At 37.5% G+C, this 12,929-nt stretch overlaps 1 protein-coding gene across 6 annotated transcripts in view; it reads right to left on the bottom strand.

Moving 5' to 3' along the window:
- LOC126193225 (solute carrier family 25 member 45-like) overlaps window positions 1-12,929 on the bottom strand; it is a 94,837-nt gene that overhangs the window by 3,749 nt on the left and 78,159 nt on the right. For all 6 annotated transcript variants that reach the window (XM_049932669.1, XM_049932670.1, XM_049932673.1 and 3 more), the window contains 2 exons: window positions 10,235-10,361; window positions 6,974-7,083 (listed from right to left, as the gene is read on the bottom strand). In XM_049932669.1, coding sequence (XP_049788626.1) covers window positions 6,974-7,083; window positions 10,235-10,361 — 237 coding nt within the window. The remainder of the gene's footprint in view (window positions 1-6,973; window positions 7,084-10,234; window positions 10,362-12,929) is intronic.

The raw sequence follows: 12,929 nt of genomic DNA, 5'->3' as shown, positions 1-12,929 counted from the left end.
GATGCACTTTTGAATACCTTTCATAACATGTATTGTCCACTGGAATATTCTGGGAAGCTCCATTATCATACCAATTTTAACTAACATTCAGTTTTCCTACAGGTGAAAATTTAGGCAAAATTGTATATTTTTATGAGTAGAAAAATCTAAGAGCAAAAATAGTTACAAAAGCTGCTGTAAAATAAAAATTAACTAAAAACTGATGTTTCCACAGTATGATGTGTAAAAGATAATTTACATTTTTGTAAATCTGTGATTTTGCATGAAATGAAATTGTTTTTCATGGAGTTAATTACATTCTCAAAACATAAGCTGAATATTTGCCTAGCAAAGAACAAATTACCACCTGTAAAAACTTTAAAAAATTTTTGAGATTTTGCAAGAACATTTGGTATGTGTTATTATTTGAATGACTTGAAAATGATGGCAGATTGTGATACTTTCAGACATAATTTATTTTCAAAATTATGTAGCTATTAAATTTTCCCTGTTTTAAAGTGAAGGTGATAAGAGGGCTATCTTTCTGTGATTTAAGGTTTAAGAGTTGTAACTTGTAAAAACATTGTTGTCATTTATAAACAAATACAAGAAACAGGGATGTTGAAAATGCTCCAAAATATTGCAAACTTAAATAAAAACCATGTATTGCATATTTTAAAACTAAAATGTCATCAAGCACTCCACAAGTAAAAGTGGTATCAAATGATTAATTTTGTCTAACTGCAAAGCTTCACCTTCCTGCTCTCCCCATAAAATACCTCTCTGCAATTTTTCTATGCAGATTTACCACATTTTATAATTTTGTAAGTAGATTAATATAAATGACAGATTACTGAAAAATAATGCGTAAATGAACCATATCCATGGAAATATTGCACACAACAAATTAAATGTATCATTATAATAAATAAATAACAAAAGATTGACTTTCTGAAGAAAACTGGAAGGCAAACAAAATCAATACCTTTTTTGTTTATGGCCAATTTTGCACAATGATTTAGCATGATGTCTAATAAAGAACGGACTCATATTATTACTAGTGCAAAAATATTAATTATAAATAAAAGAAAAAGGCTACAATTAATAGTTGAGAAAAGGAATTATCTTTTTAATCTAATTTTAAGTTTCATGTTGTTGCTTTCAGCAAAGCAAATTACTGTTCATGTCACTGAAGTCAATATTGGCAGCTGCACTGTATTCTGTTGACAAGATAGTTAAATCTGACAAGTTTGGTAGTTAAATCTGATAATTAACACCACATATATTTTTTTTCATGGCCTTTAATTTGTGTCTCATTAACCGTGGACTTTGCTGTATATGGGATGGCTTGCATGCATCAGCGATACAATAGCCATACCATAGGTTGTAGTGGTTAATAATAATAATAATAATAATAATAATAAAAAAAAGAGAGAGAGAGAGAGAAGAAAAGAAAAAGGTAGAAAATGTGGGAAGAAATCGTAAGTGAAAATGGGTTTTTTAAAATTGTTAATGACTGTGAAAAAAGGGAAAGAAAGAAAGAAATGCAGATCGGACTTCATATTACAGAAAAGCTATCGGACTTCGTGATTCGGAAAAGCTATTGTTGGGGTGGTCCTTGAAGCGTTTTTGAGCAAAAGTTAAACCAATTTCCACTACAAAAATTATTGAAAAGAAACAGAGAATAACAAAATGTAATTGACATGGGGATGTGGCGTAGATAAGAGTTTATCCTTTACCAGGTTAACTTGTCTTCTTTCGTGCGGTGGCCAGGTCTTCAAAAATCTGTTTCATTTCTGCGTGAAAAGTCTGCTCCGAAATCTTGCAATCGTCCAGGAATCACTAATTTATACCAATTAAAATCATCTTGATACTGTATGCAATTTAATTTACTTTGCTACTTCCATCCTCCGAATTTCTTAACAACTTCCCCAATACGTCTACACATTAAAATCAGATCAAGACTAGCTAATAAGTTGTTTTCTTTACGTCTTCAGCAGATCACATCTGCCTTAAGCTTCGGCTATCAAGAGACAATTAAAGAAACGGATAGAAAACAAAAAAAAAAAGTTACAATTTTAGTATTTTCTCTGCCGTCGAGCGCTCATACCGCTGCGACGAGATATTTTTTATCTGAGGGAACGAGTGTAGCGCGGCGAAATTCAAAGTCCCGCTACAAGGTGCAACCACAACTGAGAGGTATCTGTTGAGAGGCCAGACAAAAAATGGTTCATGAAGATGGGCAGCAGCCTTTCCAATAGCTGCAGGGGCAACAGTCTGGATAATGGACCAATATGGCCCTGTAAGATAAACCAAAACAATCTTGCTGTGCTGGTACCACAAACAGCTGAAAGCAAGGGTAAACCACAGCCGTAATTTTTCCTGAGGGCATGCAGCTCTACTGTATGGATTAACAATGGGGCATTCTCTTGGGTAAAATATTCCAGAGGTAAAATAGTCTCCCATTCAGATCTCCGGATATGGGTTACACAGGAAGAAGTCATCAGGAGAAACAAAACAGGTGTGCTATGGATCAGGGTGTGGAACATTAGATTCCTTAATCAGGCAGGTAGCTTAGAAAATTTAAAAAAGGAAATGGATAGCTTGAAGTTGGATTTGGTGGGAATTAATGAAGTTTGGTGGCAAGGATGAACAGGACTTCTGGTCAGATGAATAAAGATTTATAAACATAAATTCAATTAGCAGTACTGCAAGAGTAGGTTTAATAATGAATAAGAAAATAATAATGTGTGTATGCTACTGTGAAGAAGCATAAAGAACAGAATATTATAGCCAAGATAGACAAGAAGCCCACACCTAGCACAGTAGTGCATTTTTATGTGTGAGGTAAGTCCACAGATTATGAAGAGAATGAAGAAATGTATGATGAGATAAATTATTCAGACAGTTATCGGAGATGAAAATTTAATTGCAAAGGGGGACTGGAATCCAATAATAGGATAAAGAGAAGAAAAATTGTAGATGAATATGGACTGGGAGAAAGGAAAGAAAGAGGAAGCTGTCTGGTACAATTTTGTACAGAGCAGAGTTTAATCACCATGAACACTTGGTTTAGGCATCATAAAAGAAGGCTGTATACATGGAAGAGATATGGAGACACCAGAAGGCTTCAGATTTATTACATAATAGTAAGACAGAAATTTCAGAACAAGACTTTTAACTGTAAATTGTTCTCAGGGGCAGATGTGGACTCAGACCACAATTTATTATGAACTGTAGACTACAAAATGAAAAAGATAGGAAATTACTGAGATGAGACCTGGATAAGTTGAAAGAACCAGAGGTTTCTGATAGTTTCAGAGGGAACATTAGGCAATGGTTGACTAGAACAGGGAAAAGGAATACAGTAGAAGGCAAATGGGTAGCTTTAAGAGATAAAATAGTGAAGGCCTAGTAGAAATCCTTGAATAACTTTGGAGATATTGAATTTAACTGATGAAAGGAGATACTGAATTTAACTGATGAAAGTAGAAAATATAAAAACACAGCAAATGAATCCATTGAAAGGGAATACAAATGCCTAAAAAATGAGATTTACATGAAGTTTAAAACGGCTAAGCAAGAATTGCTAGAAGACAAATATGAGAATTTAAAAGCATATTTCACTAGAGGAAAGATACATGCTACCTACAGGAAAATTATAGAGATCTTTGGAGAAAAGAGAAGCAGCTGTATGAATACCAAGAGTTTAGATGGAAAACCACTCCTAAGCAAAGAAGAGAGAGCGAAAGGTGGAAGAAGTATATAGCAGGTCTATACAAGAGAGATGAACTTGAATGCATTATTATAGAAATGAAAGAGGATGTAGATGAAGATGAATGGGATGTATGATACTATGAGAAGAATTTGACAGAGCACTGAAAGACCTAAGCCAAAACAATGCTACAAGAGTAGATGACATTATGTCAGAACTACTGATAGCCTTGAGCAGCCAGCCATTACAAAACTCTTCCACCTGCCATACAAGATGTAAGAGATGTAAGAATGTAATAGTTCCAATTCCAAAGAAAGACGATGCTGACAGGTGTGAGAATTACTGAACTAGCAGTTTAACAAGTCACAGATGTGAAATACTAACACAGTTTCTTTATGGAAAAACTAGTAGAAATTGACCACAGGAAGATCAATCTGGATTTCTGAGAAATGTAGGAACACCCATGAGGCAATACTGGCTTTAACACTTATCTTAGAAGATAGGTTAAAGAAAGACAAACCAACATTCATAGCAATCATAGACTTAGAGAAAGCTTTTGACAATGTTGACTGGAATACTCTCTTTGAAATTCTGAAGGTCACAGGAGTAAAATACAAGGAGCAAAGGCTATTTACAACTTGTGCAGAAACCAGATGGCAGTTGTAAGATTTGAGGAGCATGAAAGGGAGTGAGACTGGGTTGTAGCCTATCTCTGATGCTATTCAATCTCTACATTGAGCAAGCAATGACGGAAGCCACAGAAAAATTTGGAATAGTTCAGGGAGAAGAAATAAAAACCTTGAGGTTTGCCGATGACATTGTAATTCTTTCTGAGACAGCAAATGACTTGGAAGAGCAGTTGAATGGAAAGGTCAGGTTCTTGAAAGGAGGATATAAGATTAACATCAATGTAAGCAGAACAAGGATAATGAATGTGGTTAGTTTAAATCAGGTGGTGCTGAGGGTATCAGGTTAGAAAACAAGACATTTAAAGTAGTCAATGAGTTTTGCTATTTGGGCAGCAAAATAATGATGATGACCAAAGTAGAGTGGGTATAAAATGTAGACTGGCAATGGCAAGAAAAATGTTTCCAGAGGAGAGAAATTTGTTAACATCAAATATAGACTTAAGTTTTAGGAAGTCTTTTCTGAAGGTACAAGTTGTAAATAGCCTGGAATGTAGCTGTGTACAGAAATGAAACATGGATGATAAACAGTTTAGACAAGAAGAGAATAGAAGCAATTGATATGTGGTGCTACAGAAGAATGCTGAAGATTAGATGGATGTATCACATAAGTAATGAGGAGGTACTGAACAGAATTGGGGAGAAAAGAAGTTTGTTGCACAACTTGACTAAAAGAAGGGGTCAGTTGACAAGACACATTCTGAGGCATCAAGGGATTCCCAGTTTAATACTGGAAGGAAGTAGAGAGCGGGGGCAGGGGGTGTGGGGTAAAAATCGTAGAGGAAACCCAAGAGATGTATACAGTAAGCAGATTCAGAAGGATGTAGGTTGCAGTAGTTATTCAGAGATGAAGAGGCTAGCACAGGAATGCAGAGCTGCACCAAACCAATCTTCAGACTGAAGACCGCAACAATAACAGTTTGCTGAAACTGCATTCACAAGTTTTGTCAAATATTCTCAAAGCTACTTCTACATTTGAATAAGCATCTCTTAATCAGTATTTAAAAAAAAACCTTCAGAATATCTAAATGCATTCACAAGTTGCTGCAGTTACTGGTTTTGTCAAATATTCTCAAAGCTACTTCCACATTTGAATAAGCATCTCTTAATCAGTATTTTAAAAAAAACCTTCAGAATATCTAAATGAAAATCTGTCAATGCTCTTTCACCTGTAACTTGAAAGTAGCTGTTACGTTAACTAGCTCTGCTATATTTGTCATCAAAATTAGCTGCACATTTTTCAAGATATGGTACATAGCTTTCATTTAAGCCATTTATGGACAGTCAGATGAAATTAAACCAGATGAAATGGTGTCATATATGTGAGACATGAAATGGTGTCGTATGTGAGACATGTTATCTACTTCACTTGCTATTCTATCAGATACCTTGAACTGTTCTGGTTCATCTGCAAACAGCATAATTATATGCTTCAGAACATGCTTACTGACCTTTGAGATCCTACAACACTACAGTGAAATAGCAGTAAGAACTTCATTGCTGAACATGAGCTAGCTGTATAGATGCAGGTATGAGCAAAAAACTTATTGTTGCACCATAAACCATACTAGCGACAGATGTCACTGTCATCACCATATTGTATCATATCATATCATCACCATCATTGTCATCATCCTTATTTTTCCAGCCCCTGATTGGGTCTGTCTTGCACATGAGCCTCTCCATCTTTTCCTGTGTCCCCACAACATTTCTCTCTCCATTCTGTCCCAAGCTTTTCCTCTTTTCTTAAAAAATTCCTTCACTCCAACAATTCATGTTTCTCATCATCTTCCTCTAGGTCTCTTTGTGATACTGCTCAGATAAAATGACACTATTGAAACCACATTGTGACAACAGCATACACTTATAGTTATGGACTGAGGGAAAGGCTGCTTCTTGTTGATAGAAGATTACAACACAAGTGATAATAGAACACGAGTACCTCTCTTGGTTAATTTGTAAACTGTCATTCCCTTTTGCTTTGTCTTCCTGGTGGGTACCTATGCCCTTGGTAGGACCCTATCTTACCATCCATGCAGTACAGCCCTGGCTGCTGGCAGTGCTCCTAAGCTGACAGATTGAGAACCTTGGGTTGCCAAAACCAAACTCAGCCATTAAGAATGAGCTCCATGGCATGACCCAGGAGGCACGCAAGCTCAAATAGAAAGCCATTAACACAATGAAAATTACTACCCCAAAAATTATTTAGAGTTGGTGGAGAATATAAATTAGGAAATAGGTGGTAGATTAATGGTAGAAGTTCCAAACCATAAAAAAAGGACAAGATTGTGGCTGACAGAAAGTGGATTATATAATGTTATAAAACTTTCAGGAGCAGCATGGACAAGAACTCAATGCATAGAAAAATCTAGAGACGGCCTTATTGAGCAATGGATGGAAAAGAGGACCCTGGGTATAAAACCTTGCTTATGGCCAAGCCTGTCAGTGGCATTCATTTAAAGTTCAGGTTCCACTTCCAATTTCAATGTGGCTTCACAACTCAGTGCAACTTATCCCTGGTTGTAATATTCCAATTAAAGTAACATTTCAAACTATCTCATTAAATAACAATACAAAATTATAAAAGTGTTACCTGCCATTCCACCTGCAAATATTATGCTTGATACAGATTTCTGTTGAATATTATTCGTGGCACTCAATGCTTCATATACAGCTGTGTATATACCAGATGAAAAAACATCTCTGTGGAAAAAGATACAAAATCCATGTGTCACCTTCGTGTTTTCTTTGAATTTCAGTTCAATGAGTACATCTCATTTTAAATAGTGGCTAATATGTCTTCTGCAAAAACTCAAAGAGAATTATTGACAAGTTATTCATATCCATATTTCTACTTTTAACACTCTACAGATAATGAAGACTGACACTATCTTTGTTTCACAGTAAGGCACTGAAGCATTTATTTGTGTACACGTTTGTTTCAGAAGTTATTTCATGCAATGTCACTAACATTGCTGGTGTGGTGAATTATAGTAAAGTTAGTCCCTGGTCACATTGTACAAACATAAGTTAATATCACCAGCACATAAAAATACTAGATAGTTATAAACAATTGCAGTGATTTCATAAATTCAGCATAGCTACATTAATTGACCTATTGTCACAAAACTCAACACTCATATAGAAAAAGTAAATAAGTTATGTATTGTTGCACCCATACCGCAGATTTCTTCCATGAAAGCACAGCAGGTAGCAGTTAGCCAAAATGGTGGCAGGTGCTGAGAAAGTGTTTGTTGTGCTTGAAATGTTTTCACTTCAATCTGCCATAACAGTGCAACGACATTTTAGAACGAAGTTCAACAAAGATACAACAACTACCATCTTCATCTGGTGATGATAGGTGCAGTTTACAACTTTAAGATACCTCTCCAAGGGAGAATCAATGGATCAGCCTGTAGTGAGCGAAGAAATGGATGACCCCATGCAGACAAGTTTTGTGCGTAGCTCACAGAAGTGGCAACTGATGTTTAAGAGCACAAGAGCATGTAAACACCCTAACTTCCAACATCGTGCAGATTTATTGGTTATTTTTCTTTGAATGCTCTTAAATGTAACACAGATGCTGCAATCTGACAGATACAGCATGTAATCTACTGCGCTACTGCTCCTATAGACTCCGTGAAACTTGGCAACATGGTCGTGAGAACAGCTTCAGTTATGCACGTTTTAAGATGTGCAACTTGCATAATGTAATTACCCTATAGGCCAAATACATATGGATTTGATAAACAATGTACATGGTTCATAATGTGCACAGGTAGTCCTTGCCACTCAACTAGAAGTTTACATCAGTTCCATCAGATTATAGCACACTGCGGCAAACTTTTATCCCTGTTCGCTTGGCATAAATCCTGCTAGATGATAGTACACTCCTCAGATATGCTAATTTACTCACTATATAGTAAAATTAGATCAGATGTCAGTATATGTTAAAGTTGTACTGACAGTAAATCTATTTGGTGGGTTTCTGAATGAGTTATTGTATATTAACTTATGAATTTGATCATACAGTAATCCATTTGAGGCACTGAGAATCATAAGGGCCTCACGCACATCACTGTCTACTGTGAGATTGTAGCATTTATTCACGTTTCTGAAATCTATTGATCTTATGATGAATCAGGTTTATCTGTGCTGTAGGCCCACATTCTATGTTTGTAACTTCATGAAAAGTTGTATCACTAGTTTCTCTGGTTTTCACTTAAATGTGGGATTGATGGCACTGCAGTTTAGGCTCTTATGGATCTCAGCACCTCATTTGTATTCTAGTCAGGTTACCATGTTAGTAGACATTACTACTTGAGTTTCATCATTTCCACAAATGGCAGTTTGTGTTTGGAGTTGATTGTTTATTGTTCGTGAATCAGCTTTCGTGTGCAGTGTAAACATGAACTATGTTAAATCAATTTTAAATTCTAACAGAAAAATAAAGCTGTGAGAACAGGTTGTGAGCTGTGCTCAGTTAGCTAAGTTGGTAGAGCACTTGCACGTGAAAGGCAAAGGTCCCGAGTCTGAGTTTCAGTCTGGCACATAGTTTTAATCTGCCAGGAAGTTTCATATCGGCGCACACTCTGCTGCAGAGTGAAAATCTCATTCTGGGAATAGAAAAGTAAATTACCATGAAAAGTTTGCCACAAAGGAACTGGGGTCTCCGAGAACAGATTCAGAGAGTGGCAAAATCAAATAAGCATGACTACAAGCAAACATTTAACAAGGAAGTGTACAGTTAGCACAAGTTGTTATGTGGGTGCAGAGTAAGAATATCCGATTTTCAGCCCAGAAGTAAATTTGTGAACTAATACATCTGTTAGGGGATCTTGTACACTTGTCTGAAAAAAAGGAAAAGTGTGGAAACTCCAACTCACACAAAGTGCGAAATGGAGAGTTGCGAAAGTTTACACATTAATTTGTTGTTGCCCTAAATTGTACATAATTATGTACAAAACAACAAAGTTCAACAAAAACAATTCTTTCTTTATATGATAATAATAATAATAATAATTACTGTAACAACAGTTATTACTGTTGTTACTGTTGTTGTTATGGTCAGTGGCTGTAGTTGTATAAACTTGTTGATAAGCATAAATGTTGTACAACAGATGCTATTAATTTCACACTCTCAAATTTATGTGAATCTAAACATTTGTGAACACCCAGAATGTTTACTCACGAGCCGCCCTTGCTCTCACATGAGGATGAACAGAACAACCAGGGAGCTGAACATACCACAATTGACCATTAATCAAAATCAAACAATGGAAAATACGGGATGGAATGTAACAATATTATGAGATGGAAAGTTGTTACTCACCATGTAGCAGAGATGCTGAGTCGCAGATAGGTGCAACAAAAAGACTCTCACAATTATAACTTTCGGCCATTAAGGCCTTTGTCAACAATAGACAGACACATATGATTCTAAAATCAAATTGCAATTTTACTTTGAGCTTAATTTGTGTATACGAAATTTATGCAGCTATTGAGAAGAATAGTTTACGTATGAAATTTTATTTCACTGGACTGATGTAAACTAAGATAATTAAAAGTATTGTACAATAAAATACAAATTGGAAGTGATGAAACCACCTTCACAGAGGAGAGTCTATCAGAAAATGAGGTCATGCAACATTGATAATACATTTCTGCATAGCTAACAAATGTGCACAATGTAACTTTTTGTTAGTTTCCATCCACATACAAAGAAGCATTAAGATTTAATAGATACTATTATTGGTTCACGGTAAGCTACTCTGTAAATCTACTCTAAGCTTCCCTCTATTATAATCATAAGATTTTAGTTGCAGAATATTAACATTGACTTTTACCCACCTACCGGTAGATTGTACAGCGGTATCCTTTATAAAATATTTTGAATCCATAATCTTTATAAAGTCCTCGTACAGATCCAATAACACCACTGTACTTAGATTCATATTGCATTTTCCAAATTGATGGAAGTCCTAAGGAAAGATATAATACTGGTCAGAATGTTTAATTTTAAGAAATTTAAAGATAATCTGCATACACTTAATGCTAAGTCATCGTGTCATGTTTAAGAGAAATGCTAACTGCAGAATATTATTTCATTTTTGTGTTTAATGAGAAGTAGGACTGTTGATATTTTAAAAAATATTGGGAATCTCATATGCCAATATTTAAAAAATATCATTATCGGCTCTCGAAAAAAGTATTAATATAGCGATGGAAAAATATTGACATACCAACCTATAAAAATATCAGCTGCAAATTATAAATATACTGCCCATTTTAGAGCTGTATATTTAAGTATTGATTTAACAATACCAGAGGAGGAAAGTTGCTACTCACCATATAGCGGAGATGCTGAGTCGCGAAAGGCACAATAAAAAAGATTCACACAATTATAGCTTTTGGCCATTAAGGCCTTTGTCAGCAGTACACACACACACACACACACACACACACACACACACACACACACACACACAAAAACGCAACTTGCACAAATGTCTGCAGTCTCAGAGAGCTGAAACCACACTGCGAGCAGCAGCACCAGTGCATGATAGGAGTGGCGACTGGGTAGGGTTAAGGAGGAGGCTGGGGCAGGGAGGGGGAGGGATAGTATGGTGGGAGTGGCGGACAGTGAAGTGTTGCAGTTTAGACGGAGGGCAGGAGTGAAGGTGCGGAGGGGGAAGGAGGTAAGTAGCGGAACAGAGAAAAATAAAAAGAAATTAAAAGACTGGGTGTGGTAGTGAAATGACGGCTGTGTAGTGCTGGAATGGGGACAGGGAGGAGGCAGGATGGGTGAGGGCAGTGACTAATGAAGGTTGAGGCCAGGAGGGTTACGGAAATGTAGGATATATTGCACGGAAAGCTCCCACCTGCACAATTCAGAAAAGCTGGTGTTGGTGGGAAGGATCCAAATGACACAGGCTGTGAAGCAGTCATTGAGATGAGGGATATCATATTTGGCAGCATGTTCAGCAACAGGGTGGTCCACTTGTTTTTTGACCACAGTTTGTCGGTGGCAGTTCATGTGGACAGACAGCTTGTTGGTTGTCATGCCTACATAGAATGCAGCACAGTGGTTGCAGCTTCGCTTGTAAATCACATGGCGGGTTTCACAGGCAGCCCTGCCTTTGATGGGATAGGTGATGTTAGTGATCAGACTGGAGTAAGTGGTAGGAGAATGTATGGGACAGGTCTTGCATCTAGGTCTATTACAGAGGTATGAGCCATGAGGTAAGGGACTGGGAGCAGGGGTTGTGTAAGGATGGATGAGTATATTGTGTAGGTTTGGTGGATGGTAGGAGGGGTGGGAATATATGAATATGTCTGCTTGTGTCTGTATATGTGTGGATGGATATGTGTGTGTGTGTGCGAGTGTATACCAGTCCTTTTTTCCCCCTAAGGTAAGTCTTTCCGCTCCCGGGATTGGAATGACTCCTTACCCTCTCCTTTAAAACCCACATCCTTTCGTCTTTCCCTCTCCTTCCCTCTTTCCTGACGAAGCAACCGTTGGTTGCGAAAGCTAGAATTTTGTGTGTATATTTGTGTTTGTTTGTGTGTCTATCGGGAAACATTCCACATATACTATACCAGTTCCAAACTGAACAATCCATTGCCCTCACCCACCTAATCCTTCACCTACACATCAACTCAGCCAATGAACACACCCGTCAACTCCTATCCTTAATAAAAGTCCTCAATCTTTCCTCTCCCACATCCACACCGGCTGTTCAGAGCATCCTCCTACAGAGCAACCGCAAATTAGAACAGCATGCCACCCTACACCTCAAAAAACTTTCCAATCTCCTGGTTTCCCACCTCCGGAAAGGCAACTCACTCACCCTTCACAACCTTTCCAGCAAACCTCAACCTCCTCTCATTGCACACAAACCCAGTCTCTCCCATCTACTCAATCTCCCACTTCCAGCTCCACTCCCTCCAAAACCTCAAAATTCCAATCAACACAATCTGGAACCACAACACCCTAATTCAGTAGTTAACCTTTCCTCCAAACCTCTCTCCCAATCCGAAACCTCTGTCCTATCCAAAGGCCTCACCTTCAGCCCCACTCCCAGATTCAACCAAACAGCCCTCGTCAAAGATTTACTGTCCTACACTCGTACTCTCTGCTGGAAATATCACTTTGCCATGAAGAAAAATGATCCTAATCCTACTCCTAATGATCCAACTCCCCAAGATACTATCCAAATTGAACCCTGCCTGGAACAGTTCCGTCCTCCATCACAGCGGGACCCACCTCCTCTTCCTCAAAATCACCCTCTCCAAACCTTCCAGGAATTTCTGACTTCCAGCCTTGCCTCTCAATCCTTCTTAAAAAACCTTAATCCTACTCCCAACATCACCACTGCTGAAGCCCAGGCTATCCGTGATCTGAAGGCTGACCAATCCATCGTCATTCTTCCGGCGGACAAGGGTTCCACAACCGTGGTACTTGATCGTCGGGAGTATGTGGCCGAGGGACTGCGTCAGCTTTCAGACAACACCACATACAAAGTTTGCCAAGGTAATCCCATTCCTTA

Source organism: Schistocerca nitens, chromosome 1 (genome assembly GCF_023898315.1).
Source record: "Schistocerca nitens isolate TAMUIC-IGC-003100 chromosome 1, iqSchNite1.1, whole genome shotgun sequence".
Classification (NCBI taxonomy): Eukaryota; Metazoa; Arthropoda; class Insecta; order Orthoptera; family Acrididae; genus Schistocerca; species Schistocerca nitens.
The sequence above is the reverse complement of the archived record's forward strand: the minus strand, read 5'-3'. Positions and strand labels throughout refer to the sequence as shown.